The sequence below is a fragment of the Periplaneta americana genome, chromosome 6 (assembly GCF_040183065.1).
Source record: "Periplaneta americana isolate PAMFEO1 chromosome 6, P.americana_PAMFEO1_priV1, whole genome shotgun sequence".
In the NCBI taxonomy this organism is placed as follows: domain Eukaryota; kingdom Metazoa; phylum Arthropoda; class Insecta; order Blattodea; family Blattidae; genus Periplaneta; species Periplaneta americana.
In genome coordinates, this window is record NC_091122.1 from 96793103 (window position 1) to 96811316 (window position 18214).

Sequence of the window (18214 nt, forward strand, 5' to 3'; positions counted from 1 at the left end):
AACACGTGTAATTTTATTACACTGCTCATATGGAGTAGCTCATCACATGAGCTATAAGAGCGAGCTTTCCCCTCTCGTAAGAGGCCCTTTATGGACTTGTTCGTTCATTCCTTCATATGGGGTAATTTTGTGTCATGCATTAAATTACTTGGGAAACATAAAATAATATCTCTTCTAGGGAATACACTGTGCCACATGCAGGGTTGTACGTATTCCTATGCAATATTATTTTATTAGATAGTAAAGAATATAGATAATATACATCATGATAATATTAAATAATAATAATAATAATAATAATAATAATAATAATAATTTATTTAACCTGGCAGAGTTAAGGCCATACGGCCTTCTCTAACACTCAAGCAGGAGTAAAACTGCGTTACAAAAAACACTACAAATTTACAAAGTACACTACAATTTTACACACAAAACTGAATAAGATAATGATAATAAAATGTAAACAACAAGTAAGTAGAAATCAGACATAATACATAACATACAGAAAGAAAGGAAAAAGCATAATAAAATGTGAACAGCAGGTCAAAATAAATTAGACATACAAAGTATAAAAAATAAGACAATTATTGATAATAATAATAATAATAATAATAATAATAATAATAATAATAATAGTAGTAGTAATAAAATAGTGCAGTACAAAGCATACAATGAATATAATATTTTTAAGTACACACAGTAAGAAAAATTATGATTATATATAGTTCAACTTATCACATTATAGATATACAAATCTAACAAAAATATAAAATAAGTTAAATATCACTAGAACATAAAAAATGTGAACAGTATATAGCTCAACTTATCACATTATAGATAAACAAATCTAACAAAAATATAAAATAAGTTAAATATCACTAGAACATAAAAAAATGTGAACAGTATTTATGTCATTGATAGTACTACTACTACTACTACTACTACTAATAATAATAATAATAATAATAATAATAATAATAATAATAATAATAATAAAGGCAGTATACAGGTATTACACAAAATTTTCACTTAAGTACAGGATTATTCTTCCTACAGACATCCGTTGTAGTAATTTTCTATCATACTGGTTGAGAAGGCCGAATGGCCTTAACTCTGCCAGTTAAAATAAACCATTATTATTATTATTATTATTATTATTATTATTATTATTATTATTATTATTATCCGAGTTCAGTGTTCCTCACACTCTTGTTCTGCTTGTCGCTGGCTTATAGTCATAGTGCCCTCGCAAACAGACAGGCTACTTTTCCAGGGTATCCGATGTATAGTCTACATATTCTCTACTTTCGAGCTTTCTTATAAATATTTTCTGGGAATTATCTGTTATGTAACCTATCTGAGGGAAAAATATGACACAAAGTTATTCCACACCTACACTCTAGGAAAAATATTTTTTAAAAGTAGAAAGATGTGTCAGAAACAAGAAATACTGCACCACTGTAAAAATAACTAAATAAGTGTTAAAAAGTTTACTTATTATTAACAATACTTGATAAATGTTGCAGAAACGTTTCAACTTTTCTTTAGCAACAACATTGCACTTCTGAACACATACAGACAAGGAAAGCAATGATTGTTTGCTTATAAATAATACAATGCGTATAAACTGTCATTCAGTTTTCTTGAATACCCCTACAAAGTGAATAGCTATTCATTTTTACAACGAATTGGGTGAATGTTGGGACTACATTATTTTTCTCTTCTATTTCAACATATTATAAACAAATCCTTGCTTGCTATAATTTATCAGCCAGACGCACAGATATTCTTATGCAAAGAAAAGAGCCATAGAAAAAACACAAACACATACACACACAAATATACCGTAGTATTATGTAATTTCATAACATGTTCCTCTCTGCTTTACATTCTAGATGCAATTTTATAGAAATAAAGAAGAAAAGTGTTTCAACGAAAACAGGAAACTTCAGAATATCATAAAATGCTACAAAATTGTAATGATACATAAAGCACTGCCTGCTAGACCGCATCCTATGGCTGTTACACTGCCTGCTCAATCAACCTTATGTGCGAGTAGCCGCTAGGTGGCAGGTAGTGCATACCGCTATTATGCACGCACTTAGCGGCAAAATAACTTTGATTGAGCAGGCAGTTTACGCAGTCATTGGATGCAATCCTGCAAGCAGTGGATTAAAGTTGAATAAAAGATTATTTCATAACCCGTAGCGAAGAAAAATAGAACTCTAATTCATCTGCATATGTTTTACTAGACTTATAGGCAGATCCATATTTAAGCATGGGTCACATGGGCCTGGCCGAGCTCGGCAAATTCGTAGGGGCGGAAAAATGTTTAGAAAAGAAAAAATCGAGCGGAAAATAAATGTTCTATATTTTCTACTTCAAAAAATGCTAGAAATGCTAGAATATTTTAAGCATGAAACAGGTCTACCCAAAATACATTTCCAAGAACAACCACTGACACATTCCTTTCTTGTCAGAAATCCTTTTGTCTTACTCAAGTGGACTATATATCCTGTTTATTGCATATGTTTAAGGTAGCTAGTATTTCAAAATTTCCGAAACTTTACCCAATTCATTTTTTCTTATTCTCCAACGTTCATGGTTATTAACAGGTCCAAAGTTCCCGCTCAAAACTTTGATTTCAGAAGAATTTATGTCATTAGCAACTTGGGTATAGCATTCAGATTTCACATGCATAAAACAACTGTAGAAACTCACTTATATATACACTCGTATTTTTATCTTTCTACTGATGTTATCCTTCATGACTGCCAAGGGTACTTACTTACTTACTTACTTACTTACTTACTTACTTACTTACTTACTTACTCACTTACTTACTGGCTTTTAAGGAACCCGCAGGTTCATTGCCGCCCTCACATAAGCCCGCCATTGGTCCCTATCCTGACCAAGATTAATCCAGTCTCTGCCATCATATCCTACCTCCCTCAAATCCATTTTAATATTATCTTCCCATGTACGTCTCGGCCTCCCCAAAGGTCTTTTGCCCTCCGGCCTTCCAACTAACACTCTATATGCATTTCTGGATTCGCCCATACGTGCTACATGTCCTGCCCATCTCAAACGTCTGGATTTTATGGTCCTAATTATGTCAGGTGAAGTATACAATGCGTGCAGCTCTGTGTTGTGTAACTTTCTCCATTCTCCTGTAACTTCATCCCTCTTAGCCCCAAATATTTTCCTAAGAACCTTATTCTCAAACACCCTTAATCTCTGTTCCTCTCTCAAAGTGAGAGTCCAAGTTTCACAACCATACAGAACAACCGGTAATATAACTGTTTTATAAATTCTAACTTGACAAAATAAATTATTTTCTACGATAGTGCGTAAAGTTTCATTTTACCTACAGTTATCAGTGCGTAAAGTGAACCTTTAAAACACTAGTGCGTAAAAAAGTAAGTAATCACTTTACACACTGCTATTCATTTCACGCACTGCCAAAGAAAATGCAATATTCAATATACAAACTTCATTCAGTAAGAAGTTAATGCATTACCTCGATCTTTCATGACGCAAATATTACACTAACAAAAATAAGTATCACATTTAACATTAATATTCAATTTCATCCCGTATCATTCTGAAGTTACATAATAATGTAGTACTCATTGTAATAAGATGTAGCATTCAACTTTTCCTAACAGCTTTGTTGATTATGGCCGTTTTGGATGGTCATGAAATCGTGACCATGAATAAAGCAGGCTGTCTTTCCATGGATAGTACTTATTTCTTAATGGTTCTGAGTTTAGACGGCCATGACATTGTGATCCTATAACCTCTCCAATTTGAAATATTTATTTAATGTAAATTTGTGCCATCGTAGAAAAACATTCGTAAAGTTATATTTTTGGCCCTCGTGTGTTTATGAAACTCGATTTCGCTCCATTTCACAAACTTTACACTCGTGTCAAAAAGAGAACCTTTACGAACTTGTATCATAAATTACTATTATTTTCATTTGAAATTCTTCTTCCAATACATATCATTTATTAATTTTGCTTATTATATTATAAATACCCGTAGTTTAGTGAAATTATTCACTCAAATATTATTTTCTGATTTCTGGATGCATGTTGATTGTCTACGTGCCTTGTTCGTCAAATATACATACGTATATAGCCGGAATAGGATTAAGGTACTGATACTATAAAGAAAAAGAGGAAAAAATCACAATATTTGTTTCATTAAAATATATAGGGTAAACATTGGTAATTTCGTGGCAGTGGTTATTTCGTGATACTTTTTCTTTGCTCTTTTGTGAGCTAACCAATGGTGTTACGAGATCCAAATTTCCGCCAAGGGATTGCATATGTTGTCTAGTTTCCAGAAACATACAGCTAAGCTTTGCGTGACTATTGTAGTTGCTTCAGTGAGCTTTTATGTTTGGAGAGAGCAAGTTTGCGTCGACTTCTCAGGCATACAAATTTTGTGGATGTTTGTAATTACATTACAGGCTTATTACTAAAGGTAAGCATATGATATTTAGTACAAAGATTTAGTGTATCTTCATGAAATTTTAGGAAATTTTTTTGGAATTTTAGATACATCTGTAGTTGCCATATAGGCTTAGCTTTACTGATAGAAATCTTAGCAGTTTGAGGCGAAATTTTGTTGAGCATTAAGTGTTACAATTTTTAAAATAGTATAAAATGTATTACAATGGGAATTTTAGAAATCTGAAGACAAGATGTGATAACAAAAAAGAAAATGGAGACGCAATGGGTTCAGTATAGCTTCTGTTTGATTTGTTATCATGCTAAGTGTCAATGATAAGTGCTAGATGACTTATAAGAATTGTGACAGAAGATGGAACATGGCTTCACCATTTTGGACCGGAGACAGAGGCAGACAATGGAGTGGCATCATGCAAATTCACCAAAGAAATAGAAATTCAAAAGTACACCTTCGGCAGGAAACGTTATGGCTACTGTGTTTTTCGATTCAGAAGCACTCTTGCTTGTGGACATCATGCCATACGGAACCAACATTAATTCTGACGGGTTATGTTGCAACTCTCAAGAAACTTCAAGTTTGACTGAGTCGTGTTCGACGACATCGGGAGAAGCAGGATGTTCTGCTATTGTACGACAACGCACAGCCATATGTCAGTCACAAGACCACAGACCAGATCAGAAAATTCGGATAGACAACACTGAAACATCCGCCTTACAGTCCTGAACTGGCACCGTGCGATTACCATCTCTTTGGTAAACTGAAGGATCCCTTCGCAGAACGAGGTTAGAAGATGACTCCCTTGTGCACGCTGCTAAAGAGTGGCTCAGACTTTTACAGTGCTGGTCTACAGGCCCTCGTTCCTAGGTTACGTAAGGCAGTTGAAAGGGACAGGGATTATGTGGAAAAGTGACATTTTGTTCCTTAAGGATGCATCTACATTCTGTGAAAATAGCAAAGCTGTAGGATAAAAATATAATTTTTAAACAAACGTTATGCGTTACTTTTGGAGTTACCCTAGTAATATAGGCTATAGTAAAGTCCCTAATAAAAGTGTTCACCCTTTCAGGGCAAAGAAGATCCCTTTTCAACTTCAATTTTTACTTTGATTTCATTCTTATTATGTGTTGATATGTATTTCTATGTTTTCTTGCTATGAATATTAGACGGAATTACTATGTTTGAAGTCTTGTAACAATAAATGAGAATTTCATTTGACTTTAATGAATTTTTCCACAATTCTTCTACCTCTCACGAAATTATCAATGCAATGTCACGAAATTACCAACCTTTCAGCTTAAATTGTAAAAGTGGTTTTTGGCACATATTCAAGAACGTATCCAATCTTTTATGTCTCCAGATTTGTACAGCAAGTTATCGTCTTTTAGATGAAAAAATCGGAATAAGGATATATTTACACATTTGCATTTTAAATTAGTTTTAATGAAATTATCACGAAATTACCAATGTTTACCCTATTCAAATAGACTTCTAAAAGCTCTTTGAAAGCTACCATATTGATAAAGTATAAAGTTAATGCTAAAATTTCTATGTCATCAATATATTCTAGTATCTGAATTGATCTATTTGGTTTTCTAATGTTCCATGACTAGACTGAAAAAGCAACAGGACCAGTCCATTTTTTTTTAAATTAGGCCTTGCCTGTTTTAAAAGTTATATCATATCTCATATAATTTCCACTTATGCTTCCAGAACTACCATAATATTGTCTTTTTCACGAAACCTAAAACACAGATAACACCAAAGAAACACATTTTCTCATCGTATGTAATATACTACGGTCAAGGAAATTAGTATTAAATGAAGGATTCCGTAATTATTCACGATTGCATTCTTAAAAATCTTTCTCCTCTATGAAGTCATAAAAATCACATTTCCGGAGTTTTCTACGTACATACCTCAGGAACTATGTGACAGTTTACCAACCCCTATAATAGTATTAAGACTTTAAAAACTTTATTTCTTCATCAAAATCAGAAAGACATGACAGTACGCAATCTGATAAAAAAAATGTTATGGAAATTCATACATATTAATTTTAGGACGTAATTCATAGACGTTTCTTCAAAGTCCAAAGTTATCTGAAAAAAGTTTACGATTGGAGATATAATACTGTAAATTTAATATTCATTAATTTCAGGAGATATGTGCTGTATGGGCCTATTACTATAGGCGTATAAGTATTTTACCACGTGTGAGAAAAATTAATCAAGAAGAAAGTAATCATAGTGTAATTCGTAAATTTGTATTATTTTTAATTAAAATCCATTTTTCATTCCTTATTTCATGTAGTCCTACATCATTTCTGAATTAATTAAATCGTATATATTGAGCACGAACAAAGTCCATTCAACAGCTCAGAAGAGATCACTGTACAGAAGTAGTCGGCATTCCAAAATAATCTTCTTATTAAACTTGCATTTTCGTGAAATTTTTACTCTTAAGATTAACGATCTCCTTTGAAACAGAAACAGGTCAATATATCAAAACTTGACAGACATAATGATTTCACTTTCAATTATGGAAAATTATTTAAGTTCATTAGACACACTGTCCCTCACATAGTGTTTTATGAATATTGTTTAGATAGTAAATATTTTAAATGTTCTTAGGAAGCACTGTTCTTCTCATCAACAACAATCGCAATAAAGTGTGCACAGAAGCAGTACGTATATGCTTCAAGAATTCTACACATGACGCCCAGTACATCACTCCTAACTACTGGAACAGTGACTGGCCTGAGCCATGTATCCCAGAAATGAACTCAACAGTAGTACAATCTGCAACGACCTGGCCAAGCACAGACATAGAAAGCACTGGTACTGAGTTCAATGTGACTGAGAAAGTCAATTCCATGAAATTCACTCAGACAAATGAATCGAATTTGTCTGAAACTGCTTACAATCTGCAAAAAATTGCCAAGAAGGCTGTGGTCACACCCAAGGACTTAGGCATCGCCACTGATTTGGTCAGCAAAGCTCTACAGGTAAGCAAATACAGTTTACAGTAAGAAATAAAATTAAAAAAGTATGCGTATCTTATTCTATATATTATTATCCTCGCATACACCATAAGTAAAGGTACCGGTAGCTACTTCAATCCAGCAAATCCCTTTCCCTTCAAATACAACAATTTCGTTACCATTTCATTCATAACCGGCACAACTTTATGAAATAGTAAAGGGATTGTTGCAAGATATTAAGAACGTTCTTAGTTAAGTCTTGGGTTTAAAAAGAAATCTTTAAAGATAGCGCTGAATTTACAGATGAGCCACGATACAAGCATAGGAACGAATTCAGTGATATATAAACTACAAGAGTAACCTTTGAGAGTTAGAAGAAGAAACTTCTTCACATTTGTGGAGTGTCGTTTCAAATCGTATTAAATACATCTTCGGTCGCAATTTAGTTTGAAGCGATTTCGCATAGTTGAGACGGTAATATTTACGACCATGATCTCATATTGGAGCAATTCGTATTCTTTCCCGCCTTTTTTCTATGAATAAAATTATGTGTTGGATCAAATCGTATTATGTACAACTCCCATGATGTGTCGGATCAATTCGTATTATGTACAGCTGTCAAAAGAAAAAGTGACCGCTCTCCTGGAACAAAGTTCCCTTCGGGTATCTTCGATACAATTCGGAGACAGGCGATGTTACATGTTGTTGGACCACGTTGCCTGATATCTACAGTTATAATTGAAGTATTCTCTCTGTGATTCGATAGCGTAATGGTAGCGTTCAGGACTCTTATTCATGAGGTCCTGCGTTCGACTAAAATCTCGTGCTTTTTATGTTCTTTTTTGTTATGTTTTTGAGAAAGACAAACTATACATAATGGCTCCTCTGTCTTTTACGATTATTTTAGTAATTAACATCAGGTTCATTAATATATTATGCCATGACTTTATCATTATGATATTGTGGCTGCAAATGGAAAGAAAAAAGATTTTATTCTCAATAAAAATATCTTTCGTGGCATAAACAAAACAAATTTACTGGCGTCGGCCTTAAAACATTCAAACAATTAAGCGTTCAAAAAACAAAACAAAAAGCCACAATTCAATATTTAGTCTATCTTCCTCTTATCTCGATCATCTTGCAGTCGAGTGGGCATGTAATCGACTAGTCTTTGCAAATAGCGACTGTTCTTAGACACGATATTCCAGGCATTCTGAACATACCCACATACATAAGTGTTCTGTCCATGGGCAGGTCTTTCATTGCAAACCCAGCAATCTCCAATCTTTCCTATTTTCTGCCTGCCTCTTAGTCTCTGCATACGATCCACATATCCTAATGTTTTCTATTATTCTTTTCAACCAGAGACCCAACCAATTCCTTTTTCTCTTTCTAATCAGTTTCAGCATCATTCTTTCTTCACTCACTTTTTCAAACACAATTTTATTTCTTATTCTGTCTGTCCACTTCACACGCACCGTTCTTCACCACATCCACATTTCAAATGCTTCAATTCGTTTCTCTTCATTTCGTCGTAATGTCCATGTTCCTTCCCCATACAATGCCACACTCCCCACAAAGCACTTCACTAGTCTCTTCCTTAGTTCTTTTTCCAGAGGTCCGCAGAATATCCTTCTTCTTCTATTAAAAGCTTCCTTTGTTCATGTTTGCAGTTTTTCTTGGGAAGGATAGGCCTAAATGCGGTAACATCCCGTTGCTTTCGCACACCACTATCTCTTTCGCATCTTATTAAATTCCAGGGGACCCAAGCATGGAGATGAGGAGAGTGGATTTGACTAATTGGGCCCTCCGGACTTCACCGAAAGTCACGGCAAGGGTTAAATATTAATTCTATCAGAACGTTTGACCCGATCAGAGACCGGGAAATCTCAATTAGCCTTTGCCCCCCGCATCCTGGACTAGCTTCTACGAATCATCAGAAAATCTTAGAGTGTGATTGGGCCAATTTTTCCGAAAATGTTTCCACACTTTTGCCCTCGTAGCTCAGCGGACGAACGTCGAAATTTAGATGTCAACGTCTCAGGTTCAATTCCTCGTTACTCCTTTTCATTTTATTGTGGTTCAAGATAGTATAATGTAATAATACAAAAAGAAAAATTAATACCAGTATTATGCAACTGGATTTTTCCAAACCTAATATTAAATTTATGTTATTTATATCGCTAAAGAACGATTACAATATAAATAACTTGAATATTATTTATACAGTATCACTAAAGAACGATAACAGAATATAAATGATAAATATCGGTTTGTTTAATTAATATAAGATATTATATAATACTTATTTAATTATCTAAATAAAATAACCTATTTTACAAAGAAAGAAGGTTATTTGTGTTATAATACTTACATAAAATACAGATTATTTATATTGCGAAAGAACAATAACAATATAAATAACTTGAATATTATTTTATAATGCTAATGAAGGAAAACAGAATATAAATGATAACTTGAATATTATCTATATCGCTAAAGAACGATAACAATATAAAAAACGTGAATATTATTCATATCGGAATTTCACAGATTTATTACAGATATAGTTAAGAAATTGTAGAAGAATAGTAATTAGTAACAGTGTCCTATTTATTCTTCTTGGAGCCAAATTTGTAACTTTTAAAAATGCGGTTACTATGTTGAAGTGTATGTGTTGTAACGGATGCTTGATTTGTTATGTATGTGAGTCAGTTATGTGATGCTTGATGTTGTCGCAATGTCGTAATTATAGTTTGATTGTGTTTGTGTGACTATTGTGTATTAATTTATGATGTATGGTACGGAAGGCTGCGTATTTGTGTTATAGAAGTGTTACGTATGTGTGTTGTTAATGTTTTTGTATGTTTCAAATTGATACCTGATATTTATTTTGCAATCGCAATGCCTAATGTACGGTTTGTTTATGTTTTGTTTACATCGCGTAAGCTAATTTAATTTTCTTTTCTATTTCTCTTTATGCTTATCTTTTTTGTGTAAGAAACTATAGCCCTAACATACATATGTAAAATAGGGCTAACCACCACTGGAGATACAATAATAATAATTGTTATTCATATCGTTATAAAACGATAACAGAATAGAAATGAAGACTTGAATTTTATTCATATCTCTAAAGAACGATAACAAAATATAAATAACGTGAAATCCATAAAGAACGATAACTGAATATAAATGATAATTTGAATAGCATTTACATGGCTAAAGAACGATTAAAAAATAAAATGAAAACTTGAAGAAGGCCCGAACCCACAACCTTTCAATCATTAAACTATCACTCTACCGCTGGCCTACGAGGCGCAGACATGGAACACTTTCATAGTTCGGGAACTGCTTGTACAAACACATGCATCGTGTAACATCGCCGCGACCCGAAGTGGACTTTGAAAATATTCGCTGTTCACGAGTGCGGCCACTTTTTTTTTGACAGCTATACAACTCCCATTAGTTAAAATCTTAAATGGACAGCGTTGGCCAGCGTGCTGTACTTTCCCGCCATTATTTGAGTTTCCCGCTGTTTTGAAACATTGTGATTATCAGGCTATGTACAATAGCAAAATCTATTAAGGAGTGGTAAGGAAATCAGAGAGAGGAGAGGAGGTGCCCGAAAGAGAATACTATATGTAGCTAAGAAGAGGGAAGTAGTGTAATTTATCTCTAAATTAAGAACAAGGGGTCCACACCTGCGGAGTAACGGTGAGCGCGTCAGGCCGCGAAACCAGATGGCCCAGGTTCGATTCCCGTTCGGGGAAAGTTACCTGGTTGAGGTTTCTCCGGGGTTTTCCCTCAACCCTTAATGAGCAAATGCTGGGTAACTATGGGTGCTGGACTCCGGACTCATTATCACCTTTACTTCATTCAGACGCTAAATAACCTAAGATGTTGATAAAGCGTCGTAAAATACCTAATGAAAAAAGAGCAAGGAAATCATATTATTACAACAGAAGTAAAGTCAGAGACTTTATTTGGCTTCCGACTTAAATATTACAAAGTTCTTCAAAATGTATAATTAAAGTATTAATACCTGACTTAAGAGTAAAAAGAGGTTTTCCTTTTCTCAAATATCGGACAGAATTCAATAGGCTATAGGATTTGGTACATCGGCCAATGATCAATGCAGTTATTGCGCACGCATACTGTTTCCAAATGAGAAACTGTGATGACACACTGAAAAAAAAAACTAGGCTCCTGGCCGATTTAGGCGCACATAAACTTCGTGCCAATACGTTCCATAAAATTATGAGAACAGAACTTAATGAGACACAGTCATTTTGTTTCGACTTACAGCAACTGCAACCGCTCCCGAAAGTCAGCATAAGTGAAGCATATTATTCAAGACAACTAGATTTCTATGCTCTCCGTGCAACTGATAAAGCTTCACAGAAGCCAAATTTCTTTACATGGAATGAAGCACAGGCTGGGCGGGGAGCTATTGAAGTGGTATCTTGTGTCACTGCATTTCTCAGTAAATTTAATTTCGACAGTTCCATCAAATGCATTAGGCTGTTCGCCGATGAATGTGGTGGATAAAATAGCATGTATGTTGTACATGCTGTTGGTCTTTGGCTTCAAAGAAAAGCACCTCCTCAGGTTTCTAAAATTCTGTTAGTTTTTCCGGTAAGAGGCCATTCTTTTCTACCAGCTGACAGCCTTTGGGCTAGTAGAAAAGGCTCTGCGTAAGAAGAATGACATTCTTACTTCTGAGGAGTACAAGGCGATATATGAAACAGTAGGGATAGTAAAATATTTAGGCACAGATTGGCATGTCAGGGATTTCAAGCTCTTGGCTAATGAATTTCATAACCTCAATGGCATAAAAGAAATGAAAAAAATAATGCTAAAGAAATGCGAGAAGAATGGGAAAGTGAATATCACTTTCAAAATGGAAACTACACGCCGATGTGACGATCCATCTAAATCATGTGCTAGTCTAATGAAATGTGTTATGTTCATGGATCATGTCAAAGTACCTCCGAAAGTCACCACCTTGAGATCTATCAGTGATGCCAAAAAATCTGATTTGCAAAACCTACTCAGTAGTAGTTTCGGAAATTGGAAAGAGGTTGATTCACTGAAATTGTATGATTTTGTTATTAATACAAATCTGAGTACTGAAAGTTAAAACAATGAGAATGAAGAATGTGATTGTTTGCATGAAGAACTACGTATAGGTAGTATTTAAAATGTTAATGAATTTTATTTGTGTGTGCAATTTAAAGCAATGATTAATACATTTTTCAGTGTTCACGCCACATTTCATAAATTTGTTACAGAGCTTACTTACTTAAATATTGTAATACTGTATTTTAATACAAATCTTTACAATATATTTTTTATAATTCCATTATGAAGCTTACAAAAGTGTGTAATATTGTAATACAAGTGTTCACACATTTCGTAATTTCGTTATTAAAGAAAGTTTACTTAGATATTATAGTAATTAATACAAGTGTTCACACCATATTTCATAATTTTGTTATAGGGCTTAATAAAATACTGATATATAAGGATTGAAGAATAAAGTATACAGGGTGGGTACAAAGTCCCATTACCCCCTATTTTTGTGTTTCATGAGAATGATGGTAAACATACTGACTCTTTAGACAATTAGGTATATACAGTTAGTGTACAGTGGTTATTTTGTTTGTATGTTTGAATTATGACCGGAATTACATCAATAGTGTGCATATTTGAGGTATTTCGGATGTTTAAGGGGGTAACGGTACTTTGTGCTCACCCTGTAGATGCCATAATTATTTAAAATTTATATTTAATGTGAGTTAGAGATCGACCCGGGTGGCCGTTTGCAGGTACGAAACTCGCTGTTCCTTATCATTATTTTCCAGCAGAAAGCAATAAAAACCATTGATGTATCATCCTACCTAGTATGCTCCTGTAAAGACCACAGAAAAAAACTGCCTAATGACAGGGCACAATTCAGCGTGGTTTATAGTTGCAAATCGTATTATGTCACAAAATCGCTTCAAAATGTATTAAATCCATTGTGACGGTGCAAAACGTATTAAGTGCAAACTTCAATTGACAATATCTTGCATTACATTAAACAATCAGTAGGTCTATCAGGGCCGTATTCATAGACATTCTTAGCGCGAGCTTCCAGTGGATGATCAGCGAACTAACGTTTTTCGTATTCATAAACCAGTGTTAGCGATGTGATATGATATGAATCCTGTACAAGTAACCAGTCGATAGCCGGGGCTAGTTAAGCACGCTCTTAGCGCGGGCTAGCGAAATGTCTATGAATAGTACCTTCAGTGTTTATTGCATTTTATATCATTTCACAATGCCTAAAAAGTGACATTAAGATATTTAAAATTTTTCCACTATCTTAGCCGTGAAACGTTTTTCACGTTTCCCATAAAATTTGTTTTTTCTGCATTTAATACGATTTGAAAGGACACCCCACATATTTAATCTTGGAATAAGATTAGGCCTAATTAAGCTTCAAAATATATCAATTGCTTCGTATAATAAACACTGGACAGAGGATATCACAAATGAGATTTTGAGGAACTAAAAGATGAACATTGTACAGTAGTGGCAAAAAAAACCGGATCGACCCTTGTAGCTGATTTCACAGCCTTGTTCACTCCAGAGCACGATAGACTGGTAAGTAAGATTTTCGTGGTTCGAATCCTGCCTGGGAAGGAAACTTTTTTTTGTTCCTTATTCAAATTTATTTCCAACACTTTTCGAATGCAGCGATATTTTACTACTTAATTAACTTATTCCCAGAACATGAATTTTACCAGCAATCGAAAAGTAGCCAAAGGAAGAGGTTAGTGGAGTTTTTGTTATACAGCTTCGTGACATATTCATTAAATTTACTGCATGTAAAAGTGAGATACGTTTCGAGGGTAGCATTTCAACTTTATCAAGAACACTTTCTGTAGCATCTGATGCCTCCATGTTAAACGTTTGTTGCTTCTGCACAAGTTGATATCTTTGATCTGATCAGTGACTACTATAAACATATTTTATTACATTAAATGAAAGTGCGAGATACAAGAAGTATTTATTAAAATGTGTGTACGTGCGTGTGTGTAGTATCTCACAAAATCAACTTTTGACACATTTCTTCTTCAGGTCCTCTTTCTCCAATCATCATTTTCTGTCTATAGTGTTTTATAAAACGTATGAAATTATGATATGAAGATGATACACTAACACAGTACCTTGCTTTAACTCGTATACTCTTAGGCTGCGAGATTTCATTTCTTTTATAAAAGTCTTACTAAATTCAAACTGGTATTTAATTTTAACAATCTATAAAATTCTAAAATACCGTCAACGAACCTATTTTGAGCATTAAAATACTACCAATCGGATCTTAATCATTGTTTTTATGTACAACAGTGACATTGCTGCCCATATGAACCATAAATACACTTTTCTTCCAAATGCAGGTCAACCATTCCATTCTCACCTTTGCTCGCCAAGATGTGACTTCCATAGTACGCAGCCTTGATGATGTGCTTACAAGAGTGCGTCTGGAGCCTGATCAGAAAGTGAAAAATGTGACATCGCAGATTGCAGTGTTTGTGATCAACGTGGAGAAGCGGCCTTCTCAAGGAATTGCTCTGACAGGTAGTAAAAGCTATAGAGACCTTGACGGCGTATCCTTGCAGAATGCAGACTCGTACCAACAAGTTATGTCCTCAGAAGTGGAAGTCGGCGTGTGGTTGCCACCATCTCTCGCCAACAATACTTCGCATCTCGCATTCACTCTCTTCAGCAATGATGCTGCCTTCCAAGATCGAACACGTAAAGATTATCAAACAAACAGCTACGTAGTTGGTGTCAATGTGGTGGGAAATTCTACGTTCCCGAGTGGAGAGTATGTGGATATTGTTTTCAAGCCCCAGAACCTATCAGGAGATAAACAGTGCGTATTCTGGGACTTCACTCTCAACGGCGAGGGTGGCTGGTCGACCGAAGGTTGTGAGTTAATACAATCTAACAGCAGCTCGCAGGATGTGTGCCGTTGCACCCACCTCACACACTTCGCAGAGATAATAACTCCACCAGGTGTGCTGGTAGATCCTGTTCATCGAGATGCTCTGGATATCATCTCTGTGGTGGGATGCTCCCTGTCACTCATGGGTTTGTTGGGTATTTTCTTCACCGGTGCAGCATTCCGGCAATGGCGTGTACAATTGGGCAACAAGATCCTGCTGCATCTATCTGCTGCGATAGCCCTCAACATGCTCGTGTTTCTCATCACAACCACGGGCCTCGCTCGCGCGAGGGCAACCTGCATTGTTCTGGGCGTCACTCTTCACTATTCTGTGCTGGCGTCCTTCTGCTGGATGCTAGTGTCGGCCGGATTGCAGTTTATGCGCCTGGTATCTGCGTTCGGAGCTCAACATATCTCGCATCTGCTCCTCAAGTCCTCCCTCTTCGCCTGGGGAGCGCCACTTCTTCCAGTGTGTGTGCTTCTCGCAGTGGATGTGGGTTTGTACAACCAAAATGCACGCGGATTCTGTTATCCAGTAGGCCTTGCCTTCTATCTGGCAGTGCTGTGCCCTGTGCTTCTGATCATAATCACTAACGTCATTGTGTTCGGCACGATACTGCGAACAATATTCGCGGGAAATTCTGTGAAGCGCCATGTAAAGGCTGAGCAGACACTTTTAATCCGACGTGTGGCCACCAGCATTTTGCTCTTCTTCCTGCTCGGACTCAGCTGGGTCTTTGGCTTGCTGAGCAGTCTCAGCACTGTCTTTGCTTATTTGTTCTGTATCACTGCCACCCTACAGGGCTTTGTGCTGTTTCTATTCTTCGTGGTGATTGAAAAGAAGTCTCGTCACTTCTGGACTAATACCACCACAAAAGTAACTCTTTCATCTACAACATCCACACCTGCTGAGAGGTTAGCTCTGAATCAGCAGAGTGAGTCTGTACCAGCAGAATGATTTAAGACTAGAAGAGTGGTTCTAATCACTAGTGTGCATACCAACAGAGTGACTATGCCAGCAGAATGACTTAATACTATGTAACAAAGTGACTTATTTATACAATTACTCTGCACTAGTATAGTGATTCTATGCCAGCATAGTTACTGAAAAATAGAGCGATTGCATGCCAGCAAAGTGACTTAAGGTGATTCTCTGCCAACAAGGTTGCTCTATACCAGCAAAGCAACTCTATGCCAGCAAAGTAACTATAGAGCAAAAGCGACTCTATAACAGCAAACCAACTCTACACCAGCAAAGCGATTCCATACCAGCAAAGTGACTCTATACCAGCAAAAGATTCTACACCAGGAAAGTGACTCTATGCAAGCAAAGTGTCCCTATGCAAGCAAAGTAACTATGCCGGCAAAGAGACCCTATAGTAGCAAAGTGACTCTATGCCAACAAAGTGACTCAATAGCTGCAAAGTGGCTCTATGTCATCAAAATGACTCTACATAAAAACGTCTCAGCAAACGTACCATCAAAGTGACTCTGTACTAGTACAGTCACTTTATATCTGCAGAGTCAGTCTCTACAGCTTTACTATTCATTCACTATAAGAAATAAATAACTTTATTAAACATTTAACTTTTATGTGAATTTTTGTATTTTTCTGTACCTACTTAAAATTTGCAAGCTGAAGAGTAGTAAACTTTAACTGAGCATGACAATACTCCTAGTCTATTACATGTAACGATTGTAAGATATATTCATTGATTTATTTAGATTTAGATAGAAAGAAATCAAGTGTATCTTGTTAAAATGTATTTATTAGGGTATTTTATTGTTTTTATATTGTAACTCAGAGATTTAGTTGCTATGCCAAATGTATCATGATATAATTCCACTGAAGCCCATAAACTGGCATGAAGTGACGTCTGTGAAAGAGACAGTTAATTTATGCAATATGTAGACCTAGTTGCAGACAGTGCCGTAATCCACAAGTAATTACTTATTTTACAAATTACTTTTCATATATTCCAATTGAAACTTTAAGAGAAAAGATAATTAGTACCACACTAAAATTACATGCTGGAAATAATAAAAAAATTTCTCCGGTGGGCGGACAAAAGGGCTTAAATCATTAAATTTTTGTGATATAAGATTTTAATTTTATATCCCTTCATTAAACCCGTTTCTTAAAAGAGATTAAAACCACTGACGTCAAAAATAAAAGAAATTTGAAATAGCCGAAACATGTTACTTTTCGGATTTACAGCAGTTGTTTAAATCTTTGTAAATTTTGCATAGATTAACTTAAGTCCTTTTGTTCTCCCACCAGAGATTTATTCTCAGTATTTCAAACAAAGTGATGAATTTTATTTAGACTGTTTTCAAATACAATGAAGATCCGTTACACTCGTGCAGCCATGTATCCAGGGTTTCCTGACATCCCCCAAGATCCTCAAAATTTGTTGCTGACTTTAAGTAAGGCAAATATAAAATTTAAAAACATTCTTGTCTTCTTTACAATAGCATTCATAGTCTAATTACCTTGCTACTCTTTATTTTGTGCCTATATATAAATAAGATACATAAATATTAAATATTATGACTATTTTGAACACTTTCCAAATAAAATTCCTGAATACGTGCATGTCTCCGAGACATATTCTCCACGTTAAAGTAAAACAAATGCAAACATATCACACAATTAGGTGACTTGTATTTCATAATGATTAAAGCAATCCATATTATACTCTACATTTTGTTAATTATGCTTTATCTTTTAGAAAAATTATGCATTATTGTTCTTT

At 35.1% G+C, this 18214-nt stretch overlaps 1 protein-coding gene across 2 annotated transcripts in view; it reads left to right on the plus strand.

Annotated features, from left to right (window-relative positions):
• The window catches only part of LOC138701520 (adhesion G-protein coupled receptor G2-like), a 101893-nt gene that overhangs the window by 27733 nt on the left and 55946 nt on the right, over positions 1-18214 (plus strand). For both annotated transcript variants that reach the window (XM_069828495.1, XM_069828496.1), the window contains exon 5: positions 7110-7483. In XM_069828495.1, coding sequence (XP_069684596.1) covers positions 7110-7483 — 374 coding nt within the window. The remainder of the gene's footprint in view (positions 1-7109; positions 7484-18214) is intronic.